The sequence below is a fragment of the Diplodia corticola genome (genome assembly GCF_001883845.1).
Source record: "Diplodia corticola strain CBS 112549 chromosome Unknown scaffold116, whole genome shotgun sequence".
NCBI classification, from domain to species: domain Eukaryota; kingdom Fungi; phylum Ascomycota; class Dothideomycetes; order Botryosphaeriales; family Botryosphaeriaceae; genus Diplodia; species Diplodia corticola.
This window is the reverse complement of record NW_017971595.1, coordinates 1-26,838: the sequence shown is the minus strand read 5'-3', so window position 1 is coordinate 26,838 and position 26,838 is coordinate 1. Positions and strand designations below refer to the sequence as shown.

Below are 26,838 nucleotides of genomic sequence, written 5' to 3'. Positions count from 1 at the left end.
ACTCCCTTTACGCTGGCTACATCCCTCTCCTATGCAAAAATGGAAAAAACACTGGGTATCGAACACGTCAAAAGGAAAGAGCACAGCATCGCCAGCAGCGGCGGAACACTGCCGCCACTCGCAGCTCCCGCCGTTGTAGCTGTCGCCGCCGCCGCCGCCGCATCCGTGGACTGCGAATCGTCGTCGTCGTCGTCGTTGTCGGAATCGTCGTCGTCAGGAGTTGTCGCAGTCGCCGTTGTCGTCGGCAAAGCACTATTGCGCGTCGCCGTGTTGTCCGCGCTCATCGTTCTAGACGCCGTGGCCGCGGCAGAGGACAGTCTCCTCGACGTCGATGAAGAACCGCCACCACCACCACCCGCGCTCCCAACCACCAATCCTCCCCCAGGCGCCACACTGGCCACAACCACCACCTCTCCATCTCCCGACAATCCTGATCCCAACCCGGACCCCGTCCCCGATACCGTCACCGTCGCCGCCGGCCCGCCAGCCGACAGCGTCTTGCCGCCCACCACCACCGTCCCCGGCGCGAGCTGCGCAGCCGACAGCGTTTTCTCCCCGCCGCCCCCGGCGCCGCCCGCGGTGAACGTGACGACGGCACCGGTCCGGCCTGCTCCTCCTGCTGTCCCCGCCGCCAAGCTCGACAAAGGCACGGTGGTAGCGCCGACAATACCACCACCGCTACCGCTACCGCTACCGCTACCGCCGGTGGTGGCGCCGCCAGGAAGCGTATAAGTCCGCGATCCCCCAACCACCACCACCACCACCGCCGGCGGCTGTGCGTCGTCGTCGTCGTCGTCGTCGTCGTCGTCGTCGTCGTCGTCGCTATCGTCGCCGTCACTGTCACCCTCAGCTGCCGGGACACTGCTGACGACGACCTGCGTGCCGTCGATGGTCGTCGTCGCGCCGGCCGCGATGGTCTGCGTGCTCGCGTCCTCTTGTGCGTCGCCGCCGGCGCCGCCGCCCACGACGATGACGCCGGCGGTCGGATCGGACGGGTCGGCGGCGATGACGTGGGAACCGGAGCCGGAGCCGGAGCCGGAGCCGGAGTCGTCGCTGAGGGTGATGGCGATGGGGGGAGCGGGAGAAGCGGGAGCGGGAGAAGAAGATGCGGTGGGCGTGTATAGCGGCGCCGTGGCGGTCGTGTGGCCGGCTGGGAGGGTTTGGCTGCCGCCTGGAGAGCCGTTGTCGTTGTTGTCGCTGTTGTTGCTGTTGCTGTTGTTGTTTTCGTCGTCGTCGTCGTTGTTGTCGTTGTTGTTACCGGCGGTGGCGGTGGCAGTGGGGTCTGACGAGTCCGCGGCTGATGCAGGTGCTGCTGGAGATGCCACTGCGGTCCCGATGGTCGCGACGACAGCGGCGGAGGAAGGCGGTTCGGGCGCAGACGATGCCGGAGCGCTGGTCTCTACGACCGGTAGGCCATCGGACGCTTCACCACCGCCTCCCTGCCCTGCGGCAGTGCCTGTCGTCGTCGTCGCCGTCTCGGCCGCCGGGTCCGCGAACGACGTGCTCCAGGCCTCGGAGATCATCGAGCCCAGATTGTCCCAGGGGTTGGTGTCCACCACCGCGCTCGTTGCGGAGGGGTCTGCTGGATCGGAGCTACCAGCGCTGCTGCTGCCGGTTGCTTGAGCATTGTTGCCGCCGCCGCCGCCAGTCGTCGCCGTGGCAGTCGCGGGAGCCGTGGGTGCGTTCGTCTCGGTCACGGGCGCCGCAGCCGTCGTCGATTCAGGATCCGCGCCCGTCGTCGTCGTCGTCGTCGTCGTGGCGGCAGGCACCTCGGAAGACTGCGGTATCAACGCGCCAGCCGTGGTCAGCGGGATGGGCGGGTCGGTCACGTATTTCTGCCAGGTGAGGGCGGTGCAGTTGGCGAAGCCGCCGCCGCCGTCGCTTCCTCCTAATGCTTGTTGGTAGAGGGCCGGGTCGGTGGGCAGCGCCAGGTAGGGGTGGTAGTCGTCGTCGTAGATGGTGGCGCAGCCGTCCGGGCGGAGGGCGGCGGTGTTGACCTGGCAGGCTTCCATGCCGTGGTAGGCGGTTGATGGGACCTGTTGGGGTAGGATGCTGTCAGTTTGGGGCTGTGTGTGTGTGTATGTGTGTGTGTGCGTGCGTGCTCACCGGATAGTTCAGGTCGTTCCAGTTCAGTGATTTGGTGATACTAAAAGACAGTGGTTAGTAGGTGTTTTCAACGCGAAACTCGTTCCCTCTCCATCGAGCCCCAGTCATCACTACGGCATTATCCAACAAGAGCATCTCCAAATCAAAGGAAAAGAGAAGAGGGTAAAACAGGAAGAAGAAACCAAGAAAAAGTAAACACTTACGGCCACCCCCTACTCATGCTCACCCAACTCACCGACTCAGGCGGCAACCCAACCACCACGTTCCGATACGTCGGCAAGCAGTACGGCGCGGCGTCAATCTCGCTAAAACTGACATAAACCGTCGGACTGGTAAACGTATTCGTCCCCACCACCACCGTCTTCGTCGTCTTCGTCGTCGTCGGCGCAGCGCTCACACCCACCTTTCCCTCCCCCTCCCCCTCCCCTTCCCCACCACCAGCACACGCCCCCTCCCCCCCATCCTCACGCGGCCAATAATACACCCCCACCCCCCCGGCCGCGACCCTACACCCCACCACCCCGCTCGGCAAGACGCACTTCTCGTCGTTGACGAACCCCGCCGCGACGTTTCCCCCCTGCGCGCACAGAGGCAACGTCTTGGGCTTCTCGGCGAGCTCGAGCGCGCAGCCGCGCCGGTCGTACGCGCACGCCGGCGCGGGGACGAGGGCTTCGTACGCGATGCGCGTGGAGACGAGCGTGGTGGGCGAGGCGGTGGCGACGGTGAGGAGCGAGTAGGCGGCGCCGGGGGCGCGGGGGATGCGGTCGGCGCAGGGGGTGGATACGGAGGCGGAAGGCTGGGGAGAGATGGTGGCGTTGGGGGAGGGCGTGGAGGGCGCGGAGGGCGTGGAGGTGAAGTGGGGGAGGAGGAGCGGGTTGTAGGAGGTGGAGATGGTGTAGCCGCCGGGGTAGGTGGTGGTGATGAGGGAGTGGGGGATGGTGGCGAGGGCGGAGGCGGCGGCGTCAGGGGAGCCGGCTAGGATGGAGGCGGCGAAGGAGGCGGAGGCCGAGTTCCAGGATTGGATGAGGGATTCGCAGGCGCGGTTGCGGGAGAGGGCGGCGGCGTCGGAGGCGTCATGCTGGGTGGTGGAGTTGGCGGGGGTTGGTGTTATTGATGCTGCGAGCTGTGCTGGGGGTGTGCTCGATACTGTCGTCCCTGACGAGGTTGCAATGTCGAGGTGTGCAGCTGCTGGTGTGGATTCGTTCTTCAGAGAAGAGAGGGCGATGGTGGAGACTGGACTAACCCAGAAGGGAAAGACGGCGAGAGTGGCAGAAAGGAAGGATAGGTGCGGTGACATTCGAAAAGGCGTGGGGAGGATGTGACTTGTTTATCACTTCTCTCTGATCTGCTCTAAGCGAGAGTGGAGGGGAAGAAGACAAGGAATCAAGCCTGAATGAGGCAGGAGAGATACAGATTTGTGGGCCGGAAAGGTCTGCGTGCGGCGTAGTCGGTTGGTTGTATTATTGAAGGGAAAGCAACACGCTGGCTTGTTATGGGTTGCTCTAGTGCGACTCTTCTCGCTTTTGTTCTTTGAGGGCGGTTACTGCGCCGCATGCATGAACCGTCCAAAATACATTCACTTGTACCTACGGGCCGTCATCCCGTTCACCGAGCGGCTCGAGGAGCAGAGAGTCGTGGTTCGCGGCAAGATTTGCGGTGGGTAATGTTAACTGCGCCGCAGCCTTGACGCTCGGCCAGCGGCTCGTGCGGCCCTCTCATTGGTCGCTTCGCCAAACCACCCCCGTCTTCCGAGCGCTTAAACAGATATCATCATCTTTTCTTCTGTCGCTAAAGGACCTGTGGTTATTTTCGCACAGTGGAGCAGAGCCAAGATGCTTCGCCAGACGGGCGGCAAAGGCGCAGCTAGGTATAAAGTGGAAGGACATATGTATTCCAAGAAGCCTACTTATTACCATGACTCGAGCAATGTTGCCAGCCTTCATCGTCAAGTTCAGCACCACGACGAAGACTAGGGCCGTGTAACCCACGTAGCCGCCTACGCGTAGAGTGATCTTCGCGCCATGTCCGGCCTTTCCTTTTGGACTCTCCGAGGTTGCCGTGGGATGTGTCGAGACATATGGTTTTACGATTGATATGTCAGGGTAGGAGATTGTGACTTGGTGAGTTTCCCCAGTCGGTCCGGAAGCCCTCCCCGCTACGGCCATGGAACTACCATTCATCACGGACTCGCCCCCAGTGGCTTGCGACCATACACCACCGATCTAAGCAAAAAAAAAAAAAAAAAGCAGTCAGCATGGTTTCCTTCCGAACGAGCAATGAATGAAACACTCACAAATCCTGATACGCGTGCACCTTCTTGTCCCTCAGCATCGCCCGCATCTGATCCAAGTACACCATAACCTCGTCCTTGGTCCAACCCAGGTAATTCGTCAGCAAGAACATGCACCAGCCCTCTATGCCCCGTTCCCAGTGCAGCCTGTCCCTCTACAGTCAGCGCCACATCCCACGTTTCAAGACACGAAAGGCTTTCAAAGCAAGAACGGGACACCGCGGATCAAAAATAAAAATAAAAAAAGAGGAAGGGAAAGGGGGGGGGGGGAAAGGTCGCGCACCGATTGAACTCGCCAATCTCCCTCATCCTCTCGTCCTTGGGCCAGCCGCCGATCGGCCACTTGAACCTCCTCTCCACCACGTCGACGAAGCCCGCGTCGACGAGGCCCTGCTTGGACTCGTCGACGGTGCGCAGGCTCTTGCCGAAGGCGTCGCCGGCGGCGAGCGACACCTGGCCCCAGCGGGCGAAGACGCTGTCGGGCGCGACGCTGGCGTCGTCCGACTTGGGGACGACGGACATTTCGACTTGTTCGACGAAGCCGCCGGGGGCGAGGGCTCTGTTTTGGGGAGGGTTGGGTTAGTGGGGAGGGATAAGGTGGGTTGGGAGGATATTGAGGCGAGGCGAGACGAGACGAGACGGACTTGAAGCATTCGTGGTAGAAGGCGGGCCAGTCGGCGACGCTGCCGTACAGCGAGCGGATGTGGATGAAGTCGAGCGAGGCCGGGGCGAAGGTCCACGGCTGGGTGCAGTCGTCGATCTCGAAGCGGAGGTTGGGCGGCACGGCGGGCGGCAGCTGCACGGGCGAGAGGTCGGTGCCGATGACGTCGGCGGAGGGGTGCTGGTCGGCGAAGTCGACGGCCCACAGGCCGGTGCCGGTGCCGACGTCGAGGACGCGGCGGGGGGTTGGGCCGATGGGGGCGAGGTGGAGGCGGCCGTTCAAGGTCAGGTTGCAGATGTGGTGGCAGATGTCGAGCTGGTCGGCTTGTTGCTCGTCGTTGGGACCCCTGGTGGAGTGTTTGTTCAGCACAGCACGAAGGCTGGGGGTGTCGAGCAGGTAGGTGTTGTTACCAGTACTGGCCCTGCTTGTAGGCGCTGTATCTTCTGCCGTTTTCGTAGTGGTAGTTCATGATGGAGGACTTGAGCGATGTGGTCGCGCTGCGCCATCTCTGTCAGACTGCCGCAACTGCTGGGCACGTTCTGCTGAACTCACGAGTCCACATGGCTGTCACCGTACGGGTCATCATCTCTGGTGTCGTCCTAGACGGGCACGTGAGCGGAGGTGCACCCGGAGTCGAAGGCTCTCCAGAGGGCAACGCACCACGGGAATGTGGTCGCTGGTCTGCATGTTGGACCAAGAGCTCGCACGGCATGCAGGGCGATTGAGGCGGGCAGACAGGCAGAGTAAGCGGATGAAAGCGAGCGGGGTTGACTAAGCCAAGATGGTGTTTCCCTCCACCCCCCACCTAGGCTCGGGCCGGACGGAAAGCGTTCGCTCCCGGGCGAAAGCGGCGAATGGGAAGGCTGCCGGGAGAGGGGGACCGTTGTGGCGAGGGCACAATGGCGAGGGACGGGTCATGATCATCATTGGCGCGCAAGCGAGGCCGGGCAGGGCGACAGGGTGGCGAGTTCCTGGTTTGCCATTTGCTGCCCCTCTCCTTGCATCCAGTCGCCCAGTCGCCCCATCGCCGATTCTTCTCCGCCCTGACCTGCCGCGGAGTCGATCCCGCCCTCCAGCTCTGCTAGGTAGGTACTCTGCCAGCCGCTCTCCAACTGCGGGCCTCGGCATGCATCGACGCCCTGTGGCCCGATGCCAGCCAAGTCCATCTCCGCCGCCACTCCGACGCATGCACCATTCCCTTGCAGCTGAGCCATCTGACTTCCCTTTCGGGCGCAGGCAATAGTGCGCTGGCAGATGAGAAATCGAGGAGTGCTCATCACTTCGCGTTTCCACGCCGCCCGCGAGCGGAAACGAGCAAAGAAACAGCCCTTCACACCCCGCCACCACAAGGGCTCCGAGAGCACACGAAACAAAAGACGCGGCCGTTTCATGTGGGCGCATACGGCTCTCACGTCGAATGTATAACGACCTGGGGCTCTAGACCCAAGCCACCACCTCTCCAGCACCACGCTCCTAGCTCAATCAGGATAGGCCGCACTCGTTCACCAGGCCAACTTCGAACGTCTGGGATCGGGATCGGCATCGCAGCAAACACTGTTTCTTGCCTTCGACGTGTGCACGTTCCGCTGCTAGCCTTTGCTGTCGTGTGCCGGTGGGGTACGAGGGAAAAGGCTCCAGTTGTTGAGCCGGTTCCATGGGTTGCCCGGATCTGTGGACCTGCCAGCTTGCGTCACTTTTGAATAATCCCCCGGCTCTCAGCTGGACAGGGTGCATGAGGCTTGAACAGCCTTCACCACGTTTGCTATTAGCCGAAGCTTGTTCACTGATACCTTGGCCTTCCATATTTAGACCCACTCCCACGCCTGTCACCATGATTTCTTAGGCCCGACTTCACACTCGGACTTAAATGCTGACTGCGCTGTTCAAGCTGAATCCTGCCATCAACAGCGCAAGCCGTTCCACCCATTCCTCGGACGAGCGTTTCATCCATGCCCGCCACATGTATTGAGCTTCATCAGCCACATTCAATACCTTTGCTCGCGTTCCGCTTCCAGCAACTGGTACTTCAAACCCCCAGCGGGAAGTGGCCCCCTGAGAGCCCTTCTATCGTGGATGACTACCCTTGGAGAGGACTTACCTTCAAAAACCTACTTTTCAGCTCACCTTCGCCTTCGCAGACCATGTTCGAGATGCCATTGCTGCTGGGTATCATCAGCTGCTATAGCGGCTCATCACCATCAATAAAACTTGACTCACTCGTACAAAGCTCATCGCCGGCCAACGCCAAACGAAGTGGTAGGATACCGTTAGCTGGATATGGGCGAACCTGTTTTCCAAGGTTGCCCTCCATTACTGCCGCGACTTCCTCCGTAGAAGCGTGCCGCTTTGTATACGAGTCTCGGCAGGACAATGTCACGTCTGCCGCCGCCATCCCACTCACATGACCTCTTCTGCATCTGACCGCATCCGTCCCACGCGCGCCGCGCGCCCACAATGGACTGCAGTCAAGGCTAAAACTTGAGGACGTCGAATTCACACTTCGATATCTGCCTAATTCAGTAGCGTGAGTGACCTTACAGTCCTTGAAACGGGTATGAACCTTTACCTCGTCACTGCGAAGCGGTCAGGTCCACTTGCTCCAGGCGTGTCGTTGACATTTGAGTTTCCTCATTGATACGCGTTCTCGCTGACGGGCAGTGACTTGACTTCATGATGGTGCGTCTCATCCTTCGTCGGCTGCCGTTTCGGGTGGGCGTGCATTCGAGCCGTGGCATGCGCAGGAGGCGAGAAAAAGGAGTGTGTGTGTACTGTGCTTGTGTATGTCAGACACGCAGTTAATGGTACTTTTGCGGCAGGCAGCAGCCTACGAGTGGAAAGCCATGTTGATCAAGGAACGGGGAAGGTGCTGATTCATTCAAGGCGTTGTGTTCTCATCGGCTGCGACGTATCACGCGCCCGCTCCATCTTCCGTCACCATGCGACCGTGGTCACTGCCTCCGCTTGTGGGTCTTCTGCCTGCGTGGGATCCTGTGATAAGGGGTCCCTTTAAAAGCGTTCCGACTCCAGTATGTCTACAATCAGTGCAAGAGAGGCGGTTGAGAGTCTTGGCGAATATCTGCGGTTACTGCGCGCTGACATTCGTGCGCTTGATTATGATCGCGATATCATCCTGACTGCCGATCAGCAGAAGGAGTTTGCCCGATACCGCACTGGATATCAAGCTCTTCCTCCCAAGATCCGGTCCCCACTCTGTGTACTGGGAAAGAGCTTAAGCTATTCGCTCCCAAGGGCTTCTCTGTCACGCCCCTACGTGTTGATGAGCCTGTTCATCAGCAACTGCTCCTGCTGAAGTGCATCGTGAAAACGTGCTACTCCCGCTTACGAACAACACTCCACTCGCATATAGGCTGCGGCGCAGACGACAACAAGCCAGCCCAGCCCCGACCAGTCATAAGTTCCGGAAAGTCTCTGTGTCCCTCTTTTGAAGGAAAGGAGGACACCGACGATGCAAGTCTCCGGTACGCCGAACAAGAATGAGGTTTCTTTTTAAACAGTACCTCGGTCTCGCCGGAGGAGAGCGCCAGAGCTCGGGATGACCGATGACGTGACGCATCATTTTGAGATCCGCTGGCGCTGCTTTCTCCGCGCCCCCTTCGTGGACGCAGTGCTGGGCGTCTGCCGCACAGGGCAGCTCTCGAATTGTCGGCTGTGTCAAACTCATGTAAGGACTCCATCTCACAGCGTTTTGTCCCCGAAACTTGCACTGGATGTGTCTCGTGAATGCTCAGGTTGCTCTGGTTCATGTAGTCAGCCGTCCACCGTTCATACTCGATACTGGTCAGATTGTGGTCTTGGTAGATGCACAAATATTCGGTTTCTCTAACAGACCTCTTCTCTCCTCCAAACAGTTGCAAATAAATAACGGACTGCGTTTGATTGCGACTCACTCAAAGCAAGTGTGAGATATCACTTTCCACTGGTGCTCTTCCCAGCTCTTCCTCTACTTTTGGTTGCGCTCTGAGTGCGTTCAAACCGTGATTTTTTCCCTCAAATATAACTCCGCTCCTTCATTTATACCGGCTGTTGGTGGGAATTCATTTTGTCAGTGTCTGGCGGTGATCAACAATAGCAAGAGATGATGACTTACTGTGCCACAGCATTAAGACCGACTTTTGATACTTGTCTCACATCAAATACCCACACATACTATATAGAGGAGCGAGGGGCAAGTCGTGATAAACGCCGTAGCAGTAGACTGACAGAGTCCGGTTTGTCATATGGCATCATTTGCTTTGTTGCATATGCGTGGCCAGAATCAGGGTGGTATGCCACTGAAAAATATATACGCAGCTACATAACAGCCGGCACGGTGGGAAACAGCCGTGCTGTGCTTGCTGCATCTGAGTGCAGGAAAAACGGATCACGCGCTTTGGCAGCTGAAATCAGACTCGGTGCGCTCAGACTTATCTATAAAGTCGTCACCAGAGCGTCCCGGGCTCGATCAACCGTCAACCATTATCTACCAGCCAGTGGAGATGGATCTCCCGAACCGTACTTTGCCGTCTGCATTGTCAGTCTGTGACCTCCGGTGTCATTTTGTGACCGCGCAGCTTAAACACCAAGCCTACTCTCCTGTATGGCTCATCTGCGTGGGCTCCACGAAGACCTTACGGCATCATTAATCCTGTACAGCAGGCGATGAAGAAGATTACCTTAAGGCATCGATGCCGATCTTCATTAATATTGATCAGTGTGGGTGATCCTTGCTGGAGAGCATCTATAGCTCGGACAACGACCGAGAGCAAGAGTGCGGCAAGCCCAACCTCTCATTGGTAGGGTGAGGCTCGTTAAACTCCACATAGATGATCATAAGTTAGTAAAGTCAGTGAGTACTTGGATCTCGAGCCGTTGATATATGTGTCTATGTTGACTTCGTGGAATGCAAGGAGCTTTGACGAGCCTGCTTTCGATCCACAGCCTCGTGACCTCAATCTGCCGATGACTATAGCTAGTCCATGTGCTCAAAAGTTAGAGCTTCACGTTAACTGAGGATTAATGCCCCCCCACTTCCACGCATTCAATTTCCACCTCCGAACGACAGCTCCTCCAAGTCCGATCCTACCTCACTAAACCTAAGCTCCTTAACTTCTCGTAACTCCTAACTCACTTTAGTTTTACCACGTTCCTCGCGGGCGGAACCCCGCGCTACGAAGCGTTGAGAGTCGTTGCCACCAACTACCATTGCTGCTCGTCCGTAGCACCACCATCTGCTCCGGATAAGTATCAGCATTATTGACCTCCGCTGCCAAATTGCTGACGCCACACTCCATTCACCAATCTTGCAACAAAGCCGCGACAGACGAGTAAGATGAGGTGAGAAATCATTCTCTGGCTCCCCTCCTGACTGGACCGAAGGGCGGAAGTACTCTGCTATAAGTGCTTGATCTTGTCAAAAAACGCAGAATTTATCCTGTCAAAGCAATGAGCCACAGAGAATGAAACCTTTGGAATTTAAACGCAGAACAATAACCCAAGAGCGACATGTGAGCCAGACACTAAGCATGTGCGGGCCATATCCTCATCGGCGTCTCCGCTGGCTTTAAAAGCTCACCACAAAGTCCTGACAGGTCTTCCATGGCTGCCGCCCTCCCCGACGGGCTCAATGCCTGGAGTCCCGCAGTGTGACTCGTACATCTGAGACCATCCAACTCAATAAAATGTACTTCCCTGCCCCGGACGGAGCTTTCGCCGAGTGGTTCCTTCATCATGACGGACCAAGCCTAGTTCAAACATCATAAAGACATTAGTATCATCTTCACCCTTGTTCTTTGATGGTGTAGGAACTAGAAATCTGCATCTAGTTCCAAGTCGCAACTTGCAACAACATTTTCAGATTGAAAAGCAGCCAGGAAGCGAAGAAGTCGAGATCGTCTGTGTCTAGCTACACCACAAAAGCGAATGAGTTTTTTGTAGTTTGCTTATTGCTAGAGAAAGCAGAAAAAAAAAAGAGGCAGAGCATTTAAGGGCGCTCAAGGAGAGGCACAGCGCGGGGAACGCGGTAGAACTCAGGTCAGGTGCGAGAGGTGCATAACCCTCACTTGCACCACCACCAACCCGACGCATAAATACATTGTTCCTCAACCGCGTAGTCCCTCCACTCCATTTCCGCCATCCGGGGGAGACCGTGAGTCGGTCTCAAGAAGACAAAGGCAGGAGCCTCACCCCCGATCCGCTTGTCCCGATCCATTTACCCCCCTGTTGGCTTTCCATTCCACTGTACTTCGTCGCCTTGGGCCATGGAACCACTCGAAAGACACCTACCCCTTCACCAACGAGCCTTGGTGCTGATCTCCAAAAAGACGTCTCAACGCCAACCACCAACATCTTCCCAGAGCGCGCTCCTCAACCACAACTCAAATCCCACCTACATCGGTTTAATGCAACCAAGCGAGCGCGAGAGTGAAGTTGGTTTGCTGTCCGAATAAGTCCCCCGTGCCATCTTCCCAAGCAAACGTCCGCTGGAAGCGATCGAAACACTTGCCGTGGCCGGTCCCCCTCGAAAGTTGAACCAGTGAGTTGAAATTTATAAGGAGTAAGCTCCTCAAACCCGTTTTTCTCGACATCAAGCCAGATAGCTCTCTCTCTCTCTCTCTCTCTCTCTCTCTCTCTATTTCTGTTCCTTCAAGGAAGAGGATGACACAGCTATACTTCTCGAGGTACAATCAAACGACTTCTTCGACACTGCACTGTGGATCGATCCCCAACCGTCACGGCACTCCCGCTCGGACTTCGCCTCTCCAAAGAGGAAGCGAACCCTGCAACAGCAGCAGCAGTATATACCACCATCATCGTTTAAAAACAACAACAACCCTCACCACCATCCCACTGGTATCCAACAGCAGCAGTATGATATAAAATTGGCCAACTCCACCGGTTCTATTCGATCCCGGGTAATGCGGAGAACAAAAACAAAAAACTCCAAAGAAAGCGCTGAAAGGAGGAGGACGAATAGGGCAAGCTGACAAACGCTCTCCCTCCTCTCCTCTCCTACCGCTCCTCCTCCTCATCCCCTCCGTTTTCCCATTGCCACTCCATCCACCAGATATCTCCATCCCTCCTTCCTCCAAGTAAAAAAGAAAGGAGAAGAAGCAAAAAAGAAATTCGTATTTTCCCTCCCTCCCGCGCTATCCACTCACTCACTCACTCACTCACAAAAATCTACTCAATCCGCCCATCCCCATCCCCATCCCCACCCATACCGCAATAAACCAACCAACCAACCCTACCACCACCACCACCACCACCACCACCACCACTACTACTCCCCTCCCACCCTCACCGCCGCCACCAACTCCCTCGCCTCCCTCAACTCCTTCTCGCTCATCTCCATCCCCCGGAGATACGTCTCAAAAACCGCCAACACCTCCACCAACCCCGTCCGCAGCGCGCCCGCCACCGCGCCCACCTCACCGAGATTCTCATACCTCCTGCTCCTCTCCGGATCGAACGCGACGTCCGTCCAATGCGGGTCCAGCCCCGCCTTGACGAAGCCATCCAGGGCCGCGAGGACGGCGGCAAAGGTGCGGATGATGGCGACGACGTCGCGGTTGACGACGCCGTAGACGTCTTCGGCGATGCTGCGCAGCGCGAGCTGGGTGAGGGCGGTGACGGCGTTGACGACCGTCGCGGCGCGGCTGTGGGGCGAGCCGAGGGCGACGGCGGCGGCGCGCCGCGAAAACGTCTGGCGGAAGGGCGGGCCGAAGATTGGGGAGCGCAGGAGCTGTTGCAGGGAGGCGTGCAGCGCGCTGACGGGGGGCAGCTTCTGCGTCGTGTGCTCGATGAGGCGCGGGAGGTCTTGCTGGACGAGCGGCGCGAACGGGTGCGGGCCGGCGTGGTTGCCTTGGGAGCGGGCGAAGTCTTTGGCGCGGCGGAACTGCGTCGCTGCGCGGCCGGCGGGGGCGTCGACGGGGGCGAAGATGTCGTCGGATTTGAGGGGTTCGCTGATGAGGGGCTTGTGGGCGTAGCCGAGTTGGAGGCGCTGCTGGGCCATCTCCTGCTCGGTCGGGGGCGGGGGAGGCGGTGGGGCGCTGACGGCTTCGATGCGGTCTTTGACTGCTGTGATCTCCGTCAAGCACGCCTCGAGGACGGCTTTGAAGGTCTTGGTATCGATCTCCTTGTAGATGGTCGCGCGGCGATCCGGGAAGCGCTGGGATATTATGGCAAGTTCCCAGAATGCGTATGACTATAGATGATGGTTAGAGATGGTGTGGATGTCTACAAGTGCGTGCTAGTTACCCGAACCAAGTCCTTCTTGGCCCTCAGCCCGGAAAGCAAACTGCCATTTGGATCCTTCGAGTCGTTGGTGATCGGGATGGGCTTGTGTTCCTTGTCCTTCTTCACGGGCTCCTTAGAAAAGTAGATGCTCATGGCCGTGTGTGTGAACTCCCAGAGGTAGGTCAACATGAATCCTTCGATAGCCAGGCGCCCGGTAAGCTCGAATGGGTTGAATCCAGGACGCGGCTTGTAGCCGTAAATGGTGCTGTCGCGAGCCTTGGCGAAAGGAAAACCAACACACCAAACCATCCGCCTGAAGAAGAGGAAGTACGTCACGTTGCCGAAGATAAGAAACAGGCCAACGCGGGAGATGGAATCGTGGAGTATGGGAAGGAGACTTTGCTTGAGAGCGGCCTGGCGTGAGCGGGGCGGTACGCCGTCCGCCGAGGCCGGATTATTTAAAGGCAGGCGTAGGCGGCCGTAGTCTCTGTAGAGATGGAAACCGGCCTGAACCACAGAGAGCTGCAGAAGCATGGTATAGAGGTAAAGCGGGCGCTCATTCAGCCTCGATCTTTCATAGGTCTTCCCCGGGTCGACTATGCCCAAGTTCGATTTCTCGGGTTGCGAGACGATGTAGACCATGCCGAACCAGAATGCAGAGGCACCATAGCAGACAAAGGTGCTGACTGCGGAGAAGCTGTAGAGGTATTGTGTGAAGGTCTGCAGTTCGGAGGGATTTGTTCGCTCGCCAGCTGTGCATTCGTTAGCCCTGTGCGAGAGCTCGACAATGGGCGGGACTCACAATGAGTGTGTCCCATGGTAAGGCACAGGGTAAAAAGAAAGCCAATGAAAAGGAGCAGTGCGCGAATGCCGGCGGCAAACCACATCCAGATCCCTGTGAACCGTGTCATTAGCTGAGCCTCTTCCGGTTGCTGGGGCTGTGACGCACAGCTATTGAATTGGCCTTGCCACATGGCATAGATGTAGCATATGGCCAGCGTCAATCCCATTACATAGCCAAACTGGCGGTGCATGAAGGGAGACATGAAGCCCCGGTAAGGACGCGCATTCGCCGCCATGATGCCAGTGTGTTGTCGTGTGCGATTCGACGGATTCGGGTTGCGGAGGGCGAGGTAGGCGATCGGGAGGAGCTCGGTCGAAATCAGGCCATGACACGGCGCGGGGGCGGCGGGAGCGAAGCGGGTTTGGCGAGGCGGGGGTGGGAAGGTGGCAGCTCGCGATGAGCGCGTGCAGAAGCTCGGGCTGGTGTTGACTTTCGCGCGGGAAAGCAAAACACATGCCAAGACCGAGGGCGCGCAGGGGCCCCCCAGGACGATGTCATCTGCCGACCGGGAGCTGCATCCTCCGACCGGCGCCGCATCACCGCCGACTCGATAACCAACAACAGACGCCCATCACCAGGCACCTGCATTCCGCCTCCACATATACTCCCGCCCGCCGCCCGTTCCGCCGGTACAACCAACGTCCTTCTCGTTCCACGTCCGCCCGACCATGTCTTTCGACGATACCTCCCGGCTGGAGTCCCAGCCAACCACCTGGCGGCGGCAGGATGATCCCGAGTACGCCGACGACCCAGAGTTCAAGCGCTTCACCACCCAGCTCTCCGACCAGCTGTTCAGCCTGACCTCGAACGTCACCCGCCTTTCCAACCAGATCGCACTGCTGGGCACCAAGCGCGAGACGGAACGCGTCCGCGAGCGCGTCCGCGACCTGATTGAAGAGACGAGTTCCGGGTTCAAAGAAGTCGGCGAGGGTCTGAAGAAGGTCCAACAATGGCACGATCTCGGGGTACGTATGCAAGCGGCGTGCTCCCTCTCCCTCTCCGCAGCACCGAATGGAGGCATCGATGCCGCCAAGTCTCTTCTGAGTTCTCCGACACAATATGTTTTGCATAGATTAGAGATACTGACATGTCTCTGCACCAGCCATCCCAAAAGTTCACCCAAGGCAAGCTAAATCGGGAATTCAAAGCCACCCTCACCGAATTCCAAGTCCTCCAGCGCCGCGCCATCGAAAAAGAGCGCAGCTCCGCCGCCGCGGCGCGCGCCGCCCTCGACGACGGCAGCGGCCTCACCAGCCCCGGCGCGGCGCCGTCGCACCAGCAACAGCAGCAGCTGCAGGAGCAGGAGCAGCTGCGCCTGGCGTCGCAGGACGAGGTCGACTTCCAGGAGTCGCTCATCATCGAGCGCGAGTCCGAGATCCGCAACATCGAGCAGTCCGTCGGCGAGCTGAACGAGCTCTTCCGCGACGTCGCCCACATGGTGCACGAGCAGGGCGAGCAGCTCGACATCATCAGCGAGAACGTCGAGGGCGTGCGCACCGACACGCGCGGCGCCCACGTCGAGCTCACCACCGCCAGCCGCCACCAAAAGGCCGCCCGCAACAAGGCCTGCTGCCTGCTGCTCATCCTCGCCGTCGTGCTGACAATCGTCATCTTGGCCGTCGTCTTGGGTTAGAATGAAGAGCCTTTCTCCATCTCTCTTTTTCCATCTATCTCTCAGCATTGTCTTGCATCTCCCTCTCTCTCGCCACCTCTTTCCTTAACGTCGTGCTGTAACAAAGTTCCATGTAGCATCGTCTGGGAGCAGGAGGCAGTCTACTTCGAGAGCTTTTGTTCTTACGTGTATCTCCCATCGTCCTTTCCTTTTTCCCCCGGCAGTAGCAACCGCTACCTACCTTACGTTTTTGGTCATGTATACCCGGCGTTCGAAGAGGAGATCGTCTTGAATCTTTTTTTCTGTGCGATAAACACTTTGCCCCACACACGGCGTTTCGTCCAAATTCCTCATTGTTCAGCCCTCTTCTTTCCTTGTACTACAGGAACCAGAGACATCCCCGAGTGAAGAATGCAATGCACGCGCGTGCGTGCGTGGAGATCATGCATGCGCGTTATACATATCCTTCCTGCATCGTCTGTGCTACGTCCAAAAAAAATCGTGAAAGGATGATTCGATTTTTTTTTGGTCCCTACAGACTACCTAGAACAGAGTCCAACAATCGTCAGATTGTCTAGAGCCGGGTCTTGCTCGCTTACATAGTCTCTTGCGAAGCGTTTACCTCTAAAATCCACCGAACGCCCAATCCTCCCGACGATGATAACCATATATCCCTCATGGCGATCGTAGTAGCCACTGACGCGCCCCTCCTCCAACTCTCTCCGTCCCGCCTTCCCTGAAGGACGTCGCCCGCTTGACCCTAACACAACATGCGCTTCTCTTCTCATTCCGGCTCTGGCAAAGCGCAAAATACATACACACACACACACACACACACAAACACGCACACACACATACACACATACACACAACACAACACACAGGAACTTCAGGCTACTACAAACGGTCAGCCAAACCAACATAATCACATCGCCTGCCTGCCTGCCTGCCTCATCCGGTAATAATACGTAGCACAGAGCATTTCCTCCTCCTTCTCTTTCTTCCAGCCGGCGCGTACGCCAAAGAAGACCAGAAGGGTCCCATGCACGATTCAAGATATTACGATGCCAAGGCCATGAACGGGCGGCGGCGCCAAGCTTGTTAGTTAAAAAAAAGAAAAGGAATAAGAAGAAAAACCTCCCAACCAGCCCACTAAGCATCAGTGGCTCACGATCCCCCCAACCAGGATAGAAGTACGTGAGGGGCCTCCCAAGTATTTATCCGGCAAAGGGCAGGCGGTGAAAAGATAACGAGAGATCCGGATGACGAGGATCCGAGACTTCCTCGCTCATGCTGTATATATGTCCTTCATCTGTCTTCTAGCGACAAACGGACGGACGGACGAACTTACCTCTCGATATATCCTCTTCCAGGGCAGGGGGGATTAGATAGTATAGTCTAGATGAAGTACTCTCTTCCAGCTTACCTGTTTTTTCAAATGTTTCTCCCTTCTTCAGCCAAGCTAAACCTTTCTGTGTTAAAACGTTCTTTTCTTTTTGCACCTTTTTGAGAGCCCATCTTTCTCGCTCGACAGCATTTTCTTCTCTTTTCTTCGTGGCGGGTGGATGTAAGATGATGATGTGGGATAGTGCCTTCTTTTTTCTTGTTTCGAGGGAAACGACAGGGGGTATTAAGATCCCCAAAGCGAGGAAAGAAAGGAAAAACGGAAGACAAAAACAGAACAAAGAAACACGAAGGAAAGAGAAAAAAAAAGGGAAATGAAGAGGGAGTAGAAGCTCCGACAGAAGCAGCCACATGCCAACTCTTCGAACAGGGACCAAGAACACCCGAAGTCAGACCACCTCCTGCATAGTTTCTTTCTCTTTCACTGCAAGATTGAACGCGCAGACGAACAGCCTCGCACCTTCTTGATCTTCAATCAAACTCAAGAAGCTCAAGCAGACTATATGTCCCCAAGACTTTTGGTACCGTAATGAAGACCAAAATGATCGGTCCTCTGATGTTTCTTCTTCGATTTTATGCAACCCATCCCAATCCTAGTGTGATCCGTGTTTGCTACCCATGTACCGAATGTGCGTGTCGTCCGCGCGTCGTTCGAGTGAGCCGATTTATGCACCCTCCCTGGGATGCATCTCGGAGAAGCTGATCGTTTAAAGTAACCAAAGAAAGCCGGCCCGCATGGACGCTGGAAACGGCTTCTGCAAGAAACAACTCAGTAGGGTGAGTACCCTCTCCCACGACCACGGTAACCGCCTCGGTAACTAGTGGCGACGATGACTTTATTAGTATATAACAACGCCTTTGCTGGGAGGAATGAGGGATGTTGTTCACTTACCCGCCACGGGGAGGAGGAGGGCCGTAGCCGCCACGTCCACCCCAGCCGCCACGGCCACGAGGAGCGCCGCCGCCGCGACCACGACCGCGCGCCATGCCAGGAAGGTTGGTGCGCTTGGGGACGACCTGGATCGAGTTAGGCTAATTCAATAAACCGGTGATGATGGCGACTTGCCTTGATGTTACGGCCGCGGAAGACGCTCTCGTTGAGGACGAGGGCCTGACCAACGAGACTGGGTTCAGTGAACTCGACATACGCGTACCTGCATACGCCCGTCAGCGTCCATTTCTTGCTGCGCAGCTCTTGCCAGGTAGCGAAGGTGTCTTGAGGATGAAAGGGTCAACAGTGGGGGAGAGCTGTCGTGAGCCGGAAGAACTAGCATGCTTGTGGCATTGCGCAAGACAACCGCACCCAGCATCTACGGCCAATGCCCAACACGGTATATGCAATTCAAGAAAATCCAACTCTTGGTATGACTGACCCCTTCGGATGTCCGGTGAACTTGTCGAGAAGGATGGTGACGCGGTTGATGGAGCCGCAGCTCTGGAAGTGGGCCTGAATCTCCTCAGGCGAGGCACCGTAATCCACATTGCCGACGAAGACACTACGCGCGTCAATGTCCTCCTTGTTCTCACGGAGAGTCTCGGTCTGGGAGTCGAGGGAAGCCTGCATCTCGCGAAGCTTGGCCGCCTCGGCCTCCATTTCCTGAACGCGCTTCTTCATGGCGGTGATCTCCTCCTGTAAACGGAGTCAGCGAGGCAGTGTAACAAGCGAGCACATTGGCGCATGCGCAAGAGCCGGCGGCTGCGAGGAGCGGAACCAAAAGGCAGGGGCAGGCGGCGCGGTGGCGCGCAAACGGGAAGATCTAACCTCGTCGTTGTTATCGTCATCCTGGATGATGTCCGGGCGAGGCTCCTCCTCGCGGATGGGTTCGTTATCGGCCATGATTGGTGAGGTTTGCTTGAGGGCGGCTTGTTTCGTGAGGTAGGCGGCGACCTGATCTGGCGTCATGATTAGCGGCGAGCAGGCGCAAGACGTTGAGGCTGGTGGAGTGCAGCGGCGAGTGGGGGCAGAAGGCAAACTTACGTCAGGCGAGCGGGCAAGAAGGCGCGTCCGGGCGGAAGCGGACGTGGGGGGTAGGCGGGTGCGAGAGTGGACGAGAGCGCGGAAGGAGAGAGAGTTTGAGATAGGCAGGCAGCTCTGGGGACGGGCGCGGCGTCTGGGGTGCAATTGCAAGTCGCGTCGAAAGCTTGGGCCTGCCGGGCCCGACCCGCTCGTCTGGGCGCTAGCCGTGTTAGCGCTTGCGAACACCTGGTCCGGCTCAACACCAACCCGGGCCACCGCTCTTTATCATCACTCTCTCTCTCCTCACTCTCTACTTCTCTCCTGGCCCAACAATACCGTGCCCATTGAACCATCGCATATCTCTAGTGCCAGCCATCCCTTCGTCCCCTTTGCCACGCCGATATAACCCTTCACTGCCATGGACGACGAGGAAGGCCAAACCCAGCCGCTCCTTGGAAGCAGGCGGACCTTTACTTCGTTTACCCACGAGAATCTGCAGGGTTTGATTTCGCCGTCGACCGACTCTTCCATCGATAAGAGCCGCCGCCAGACTCAGCGCTTCTTGACTTCCAAAGTTGGACACTATGCTGTCTTGGCGCTGGTAGCTGCCGATGTGACGTGTATCTTCATCGGTAGGCCTCGTTTCCGTTGGACAGGTTACGTAATTAAACGACTCACTCGTACCAGACTTTGTCATCCAACTGTTCGTATGCGAAAGTCACAAATCGAACACGGGCTGGAATGATGCTCTGGACGCTCTTGGCATCGTTAGTCTGGTCTTCTCGTGCCTCTTCATGGCTGAATTGCTCGCTGCCGTCTGGGCCTTCGGCCTTGCGTACGTTGTCACCCACGTTTGTTCTCTAGCAATTGCAGTGGCTTATGCTTGGTTTCCGTCACAGTTATTTCAAGTCCAAGTTCCACTGCCTCGATGCTGTTGTCATTATTGCCTCGTTTGCCGTCGACCTGCTCCTTCGCGGCCCGCTTGAGGAAGTCGCGACTCTCGTCATTGTCCTTCGTCTGTGGCGTGTCTTCAAGATCATCGAAGAGCTCACGGCTGGTGCAAAGGACCAAATGGAACGCCTGCAAGAACAGATCGAGTCACTTCAAGAGGAGAATGCTAATTTGAGGGAGGAAGTGAGAAAGCTCAGAGTGGATTAGCACCGTTTACATGGTGATAGGCGTTGGCAACGCGAATCGGTGAAATCGCCTCCTGTGGTTTATATGATTAAGCGTTCAAGTAATCCATATACACTAGTGGACGACGATTACGGATTATTTATGTTCATACTAAATTGTTTGAACATGTACCACGAGGCTGCATAATGCAAAAGTTGGAAAGTTGCAGACTCAAACATAAGAGGTGAAACATTCCTTTTCGAAGCCTGATCTACACACAGTTTGCCTAATCTTTTTTGGTCTTCTCTAGAAGCACTACAGGATGTGCATGTAACAATACAGTAGACTCCCTCCGCGGTATCCAGTGTCAGAGCCCTCGAGATCCGAGCCGAACCATGCTTAGCCAAGACCATCCATCCCCCATTATTGCCAGCAACAGGCCCGACACGATCAAGCCATGACCTCAACCCTTTAGTCAACATCCATCCTATCCTCATCGCCACCATCTTGACCACGGCCCTCACCCTCCCCATCAACCACACCATCCGCCAACGCCAACAACTCCCTATCCACGCTGCCCTCCTCCCTGACTGCCCCATCGCCGCTCATCTCCACCTCCTCAGGACCATTTCCATCCTCTCCCAGCCTCTCCTCCACACCCCCCTCCCCGGCCTCCTCTCCATCCATCCTCTCATCCCTGGTCCTCCTCCCCTCCACACACAACGCCCGCAGCCTATCCCCATCCGCGAGCAGCCGCTCCCTCAACGCGCACTTCCGCATAATCTCGTTGCGCAGCTGCTGCACGGTCATGCGCGCGATCGGCCGCATCCGGTGCTGTCGCTTCATCCCCGCGAGCGACGACGGGAGCGGGGGCGGCGGAGACGCCGGGTCGTCTGCTGCTCCACTGCCATGGGCGGGTAGGCTCGTGTCGTTGTTGTTGCTGCCGTCGTTGAGGCGCACCGCGTTGCCGTTATCGCGTCCGACATCAGTGGCTGACGAAGGACTCTCTGCGGCCGCAGGACCGGACGCTGTAATACCCGACACCGACTGCGAAGAAGAAGAAGACGGACCCAGTCTGATTACGTCCGTTCTACCCTCGGCACGCACCTTGACGCCGACAGCGGTTCGCGCCAGGGCCGCGCCGGCAGCCTCCGCGGCGGCGGCGTGCGCTTGTTCGTTCGTGGTGCCGGGAACGGCTCTGGCGGCGAAGTAGGCGGTGCGGGCAGCCTTGAGCTGGGAGGAGTGTTTGAAACTGTATGTGACGCTGATCAAGGTTTTAGCCCGTATAACATGGTGGGGAGGGGAGGAGAAAGGGAGGGAGAGAGAAAAGAAGCCTTACCCATGAATCGAAGCCCTGATATCGCGCGCACCACCCACGATGATGCTGCTGCCGCCACCATCTCCCGCCGCCCCAGAATGCGCAGCGACACTTCCATCAACGCCTCCCTCTCCAGCCGCCGCATCCGGGCCGTCATCACCAGCATCAGTACCAGCCATCACCACATCCCCATCCCCATCCGCCTCCCCACCAGACTCTCCCTCCGCACCTTCCCCACCAGCCTCTCCCACCTCCACCTCCCCTCGATCCAAACCCCCCAACTCCAACCCCCCCTCCAACCCCCCCAACTCCCCCGCCCACCTCCCCCTCCTCTCCACCGCCGCCTCACACATCCTCCTCAGGCTCCTCGCCGCCCTCCTCACCTGCGTCCGCCCGAACGCGTGCAAGAACGTCTCACTGCGCGGGACCGGATTCAACGACGCCACTCCTCCCACTCCCGCTGATCTTCCGGCGGCGGCGGCATTAGCGGCAGCAGCGGCAGCAGCGGCAAAGTCATCTGCTTGGTCGCCGACGATGAGCCATTTGTGGAGGTCGTTGTGGCGGAAGGCCGGGGCGGGCCAGGAGGGGGGTGCGTGGGGGGTGGGGGTTGATCGGGGGCGAGTGGTGGTGGTGGTGTTGACGCCGGGGGCGGAGGTGGTGGTGGTGGTCGGGTGGAGGAGGAAGGGGGAGGAGGTGGAGGTGGAGCTGAGGGAAGAGGCGAGGCGGTCGGACGATCTGCTCGGTGCTGCTGCGGGTTTCTGGTTAGTGTTGTCGCTTTTCTTGTTGATGCTGGCCTCCGCCGGCGTCTTCGTCGTCGTCGTTACCGCTGTGTGGATGGGTTTCTTGCTGTTGTTGGATGCGTTCTTGGAACTGCTGCTCTCACCTGTCTTCTTCCCTGGGGCAGTCATGCTCGGTGTTGACTTGGCCGCGGTAGGTGTTTCGACACTCTTTTTGCTAGACGCCGCTGCAGCCGTGGAGGAAGTGAGCTCCTTGATGCGGCTCGAAGCACGCAGGTTGCTTCTGCTGGAGCCAATAGGCGTGACTGGGGTATCGCTGGATGGCGTATCGACTTTGCCCTTCTTCTCACCCGCGCTGCTCGCAGCAGGTGTGGATTTCTCGGTGACATACGCGGCGGATTTGTTGCTGGTCTCCGTAGCTAGACTGGCGATGCGATTCGAGTTGCGCAGGTGGCTGTCAAGTCTGACGGGCGTGGTCTGGGTGTCAGTGGACGGCGTGGCAATCTTGTCCTTCTTTTCCGAGCCTTTGACAACGGGAGTGAGTGGGGAGTTGGTATCCGGGGGAAAACCGGCAATGCGGCTCGAGATACGCAGCGGTGGTGATGGCTTAGCGATAGTGTTAGTCGGCGTAGCCTTGCTGGTCTTGCCTGCATTGTCATCAGTGGTGGGTGTGTCAGGCTCTGCCGCCGCAGATTGCACAACAGACAGGCGACTCGACGTGCGCCGGCTAGAAGAAGCGGCGGGGGTCATATTGGTACTGCTAGTCGGCGATTGGCGGCCAGTCTTGGAGCTGACCGGGACGGCGTTGATATCACTGGTAGCTGGCGTGTTGAGCTGCTCCGCCTCACGAGCGGCGGCTCCGCCAACCTCTTTCTTGCGGCTTGATGAGCGGATGTCACGGGTCGCGGTCGCTGGCGTAGAAGCGGAGCCGCTGAGCGCTTCGGGGGTGGATGGAGTGCTGTTGTCGCTGTTGCGCGTCGAGGAGCGCAAGGCGCGCGGTGCGGGCGAATTGCTCGACTCCATGGTATTTACGTCGCTGTTGCGCGCGGACCGCAGTGTGCGGGTGGCGGGTGTGTCGGGCATGGCTGCCGCGTAGTAGCTATGGTCGCGTGTAGGCGTGGGAGGACAATGCTGGGAGGGCGGAGCGATATGTGTGACCTTTGGTGGATGGTGAGAAGAGCGCAAGATCCGTGGACTTTGAGCTCGAGGACCATGCGCAGAAAGAAGAGTTAAGGCAGAAGGGGAAGTGTTGGACGCGAGAGCCAAAGGCTGGTAGAAGAGGGCGTCCAAGTCGCGAATGCACCGCAGTCGACCTTTAGCCACAGAGCAGGCTAAGCCACAGCTCTCTGACTCCCTTCCTCTCACTCACATACACACACTCACTCTCTGACTTCGACACAGAAGAATCTGCCCAACCGTGTCTAACCGTGTTGCTAAGCAGTCGGTGGTTCCTCGACTACACCCCACGAACCTACCGTGATCGAAACGCTGGTGAATCTCAAAGCCATGTCTTCAACGATCCATCATCGACGTGCGCCCATGAGGTATCCTCCCGTAAAATCGGTCAAGGTCTGTGAAGTTCCCAAAGAAGCGAGGGGGCCGGCATGGTCCGGGGCTTGACCAGTCCTTGTTCGTGAGCTAGTCTTTCAGTGTCCAAAGCCAACTCAAACATCAATCTTCTGGGGACTTGAGGCAATTTCACTGGTGAGGATCTCTAGCCTTCGCTTGCCATCTCTATTGTTCGTCATATTGTTGTCTTGCTTCCAGGTTTGATCTTCCTATCTCTTTGAATTTCTTTTTTCTTTACAAAATGGGAAGAAAACATTGCGGCCAAGGCCATTGAAGATGTTTATGGATCGTTAGTTCGTTTGTTCAGTTCTTGCGCTGCGTAATCTTGAACCTGTGTTGCTGTCAGTATACACCGGGTCCAAGGATACCACGCCAGCAATACTTACAAGAAGATGTTCTCCCTCCCGTAAGCGTCCTTGTCCGGGTCATCCGCGACGGGCTGCACGTCAAACGTCTTCTTTATCGCCTTGACAAAGTGCAAATCCGCCCTTCTCCTCTTCTTGAAGCAGAAGTAGCAAACGGTATTGGGGCCAATCAGGTCCTCCAGAGTCTTCTGCAGCAGCGGGAAGGCAGGCTCGAAGTATACGCAGTCGGCAGCCAATATCACGTCGGGCGGCGCGGGTATGTCGGCGGGCGGCGCGGTGCCCCAGTCGTAGATGAGCGGCTTGACGCGGGCGGAGAGGTGGTTGAGGGCCGTGTTCTGCTGCATGAGGGCGAACATGGGCTCCTGGTCGGTGATGTACAGCGGCTGCTTCTCGCTGGCCGAGATGTCGCAGCCGAGGGCGACGGCCAGGCCGACGAGCCCGCCACCGGCGCCGAGCTCAACTCTGCGGGCAGACACGACGCGGTCAGCAGGCGGAGGTGTGGCGGAACGGAAGCCTGAGGCGTACAAACATTGAGCAGCCCTTGAGGTCGTGCTTGTGCTGGCGCAGCAGGTAGCGCGACAGCACCATGCCGGCGGGCCACAGCTGGCCGCCGCATCCTCCCTTTAGATCCTCGTGCAGCTTGAGTGGGCGGCTGAGCAGGCCGTCAAAGTCGATGGTCGAGGTGCTCGCAGCCTTGTATTGCGGCAGCTCCACAAAGTCCTCGGAGAAGCTGGCGAGGAAGCTGTCGTCGTAGGCCATGGTGTGGGACGTGCGGGAGTGTGAGGTCGGTTAGGGTGACGCCGCCCCGCCAAAGACCCTTTAAATAACGATTGTATCATTCGGCGCTACTGCCTTTTTTTTTTATCACCACTACTTCCGACAGCGCACCAAATACTCCACCGCCAGACGGGACAAGGGGCTGTTTCATCTCTACTCGGGAAGCGGAGTGCTGTCTTTACCGGAACGTAGCGAAGGTGACAGTGTGAGGCGAACGACGGTGATCATATTGGCGCTTTCGCATCGGCAATGCTATCGCCGCCGGTCGATGGAGTATTTCATAGATGGCGATAGCAATAGCGATAGCACCCCCTGTCGGATCGGGCCGCTTCGCCAATCATCCAAAGGGCGGTCACAGGGGTGAGCGAGCGAACCCTGTTCCTATACCATGTCAGGGCCACTCTTTCACAACAACAAAGTCCATCAGCTATATCTCTCACTATTTGCATCAATCATGTCGAAACCAGGGCAACATCACCATCTTTGCTCATCTTCACCTATAACTCAATATGCTGGTCCTCTTCGTACCTCTAGTGACCGCATCTTCGTTCATGCTTTCACCAAAAGCAGGCACCTCGCCCGAAGACTACTTGTGCCTCAATCCTCCCTTGTCACATTATCCACACTACCACAGTCCTGGCCAGCATAACCCTCACCACGCTCTCTTTCCACCCTCAGCGCCTCCACATGCTTCCGATACGCCTCAACCTTGCCCTCCATCTCCGGATCCTCATACCCCTTCAGAAACACACCCTGTCCCGACCCATTACTCCTCCTCATCCGCCCCAACCCCCCTTCCTCATCAGAAACCTCCCCACCACTCCACAAACTCCTCGTCTCCGTCTCCTCCTCCCCGGCCCCTCCCCCGGCCCACTGCCTCGTCTCCGCCCAAACCCTCTCCCCCCACCCCCCAAACATCTGCCCCTTCACCGCCATCAGCCTGCACTGCTCCCTCACCGTCACCCCCGCGAACCCATCCCCCGCCTTCACCAGCGGCAAGTCATCGATATACTCCCCTTCCCACGTCCTCTCGACTCCCCCACCATCTCGCCTACCACCTCGTCCTCCTCCTCCCCCTCCTCCTCCCCCTCCTCCTCCCCCTCCAACACCCCGATCATCACCCAGCCGATCTCCTCCCTCCCCATTCTCCACAACCCACTGCAGCACCCTCAACGCCAACGGACTCGGCCCCGCCAGCGGCCCGCTCCTCGCCGCCCACATGCGCGCGATGGCGCGGACGGGCGGGCCGGACGACGTCCGCGAGAGGTCGGGCTCGCTTTTAATGTAGGGGCGGAGGCGCGAGGCGGCCGCGAAGAGGGCGCCGTGTTTGCCGCCGCCGCCGCGGTGGTGCGGGTGCGGGTGTTTGCGCCAGGCGCCGGAGCGGGTGAGGATGCGGATCGTGCCGGTGGGGGAGAGGAGGGAGTCTGGGGGTGTGCGGGGGCGGGGGCGGGGGAGGGAGGAGGGAGCTGGTGGTGAGTGTTGGAGCGCGGATTGGTGTCGTTGTCGTTGATGTCGTTGTTGTTGTTGTTGCCTGGTGTCTGGCACGGCCGTTCTCGATGGCGGTGCGGGTAATGGTGGTGGTAGAAGCAGCAGACGCCGCCGCTGCCGCCGCCCTGCTTCTGCAACCTCCTCCGCCCTCCTGTCCACCGCCGCCGCCGTCGTCCTGCTGGCGCTCACCTCGGCCACCAGACTACTGCCGCCGTCCAACAGCTCCGCGACGCTCCTGCTGATGCTCCAGATGCTCCAGACGCCGCTGACACTGCCATCGCTGCCCTCCTCCTCCTCCTCCTCCTCCTCCTCCTCCTCCTTCTTCTTCGTCGTCGTCATCGCTGTCACGGAACCTGTAC

General features: G+C 58.0%; 9 protein-coding genes across 9 annotated transcripts; 2 read left to right on the top strand and 7 right to left on the bottom strand.

Moving 5' to 3' along the window:
* Positions 1-29: 29 nt before the first annotated feature.
* On the bottom strand, positions 30-3,403 carry BKCO1_1160009 (uncharacterized protein; the record flags this gene model as incomplete). The annotated part of the gene is made up of 3 exons (XM_020270542.1): positions 30-2,036; positions 2,107-2,146; positions 2,310-3,403. 3 exons carry the CDS (start codon positions 3,401-3,403, stop codon positions 30-32), a joined length of 3,141 nt encoding a protein of 1,046 aa, XP_020124984.1.
* Positions 3,404-4,285: 882 nt separating this feature from the next.
* On the bottom strand, positions 4,286-5,744 carry BKCO1_1160008 (sam dependent methyltransferase; the record flags this gene model as incomplete). The annotated part of the gene is made up of 7 exons (XM_020270541.1): positions 4,286-4,328; positions 4,400-4,543; positions 4,680-4,955; positions 5,041-5,403; positions 5,468-5,554; positions 5,610-5,656; positions 5,718-5,744. 7 exons carry the CDS (start codon positions 5,742-5,744, stop codon positions 4,286-4,288), a joined length of 987 nt encoding a protein of 328 aa, XP_020124985.1.
* A 6,592-nt stretch (positions 5,745-12,336) lies between these two features.
* On the bottom strand, positions 12,337-14,371 carry BKCO1_1160007 (nuclear envelope protein; the record flags this gene model as incomplete). Its single annotated transcript, XM_020270540.1, has 4 exons — positions 12,337-13,260; positions 13,314-14,044; positions 14,095-14,187; positions 14,242-14,371. 4 exons carry the CDS (start codon positions 14,369-14,371, stop codon positions 12,337-12,339), a joined length of 1,878 nt encoding a protein of 625 aa, XP_020124986.1.
* A 433-nt stretch (positions 14,372-14,804) lies between these two features.
* Positions 14,805-15,769, top strand: BKCO1_1160006 (snare domain protein; the record flags this gene model as incomplete). Its single annotated transcript, XM_020270539.1, has 2 exons — positions 14,805-15,101; positions 15,239-15,769. The coding sequence occupies 2 exons, from the start codon at positions 14,805-14,807 to the stop codon at positions 15,767-15,769; spliced, it is 828 nt and encodes a 275-aa protein (XP_020124987.1).
* Positions 15,770-18,040: 2,271 nt separating this feature from the next.
* On the bottom strand, positions 18,041-19,055 carry BKCO1_1160005 (rnp domain protein; the record flags this gene model as incomplete). Its single annotated transcript, XM_020270538.1, has 4 exons — positions 18,041-18,169; positions 18,219-18,306; positions 18,526-18,782; positions 18,915-19,055. The coding sequence occupies 4 exons, from the start codon at positions 19,053-19,055 to the stop codon at positions 18,041-18,043; spliced, it is 615 nt and encodes a 204-aa protein (XP_020124988.1).
* A 472-nt stretch (positions 19,056-19,527) lies between these two features.
* Positions 19,528-20,267, top strand: BKCO1_1160004 (voltage-gated hydrogen channel 1; the record flags this gene model as incomplete). Its single annotated transcript, XM_020270537.1, has 3 exons — positions 19,528-19,741; positions 19,797-19,944; positions 20,009-20,267. 3 exons carry the CDS (start codon positions 19,528-19,530, stop codon positions 20,265-20,267), a joined length of 621 nt encoding a protein of 206 aa, XP_020124989.1.
* A 429-nt stretch (positions 20,268-20,696) lies between these two features.
* Positions 20,697-23,363, bottom strand: BKCO1_1160003 (lpxtg-domain-containing protein cell wall anchor domain; the record flags this gene model as incomplete). The annotated part of the gene is made up of 2 exons (XM_020270536.1): positions 20,697-21,489; positions 21,565-23,363. 2 exons carry the CDS (start codon positions 23,361-23,363, stop codon positions 20,697-20,699), a joined length of 2,592 nt encoding a protein of 863 aa, XP_020124990.1.
* Positions 23,364-24,152: 789 nt separating this feature from the next.
* On the bottom strand, positions 24,153-24,973 carry BKCO1_1160002 (nicotinamide n-methyltransferase protein; the record flags this gene model as incomplete). The annotated part of the gene is made up of 3 exons (XM_020270535.1): positions 24,153-24,180; positions 24,236-24,676; positions 24,744-24,973. 3 exons carry the CDS (start codon positions 24,971-24,973, stop codon positions 24,153-24,155), a joined length of 699 nt encoding a protein of 232 aa, XP_020124991.1.
* A 615-nt stretch (positions 24,974-25,588) lies between these two features.
* BKCO1_1160001 (uncharacterized protein) lies at positions 25,589-26,818 on the bottom strand (the record flags this gene model as incomplete). Its single annotated transcript, XM_020270533.1, has 1 exon — positions 25,589-26,818. One exon carries the CDS (start codon positions 26,816-26,818, stop codon positions 25,589-25,591), a length of 1,230 nt encoding a protein of 409 aa, XP_020124992.1.
* Between the last annotated feature and the right edge of the window lie 20 nt (positions 26,819-26,838).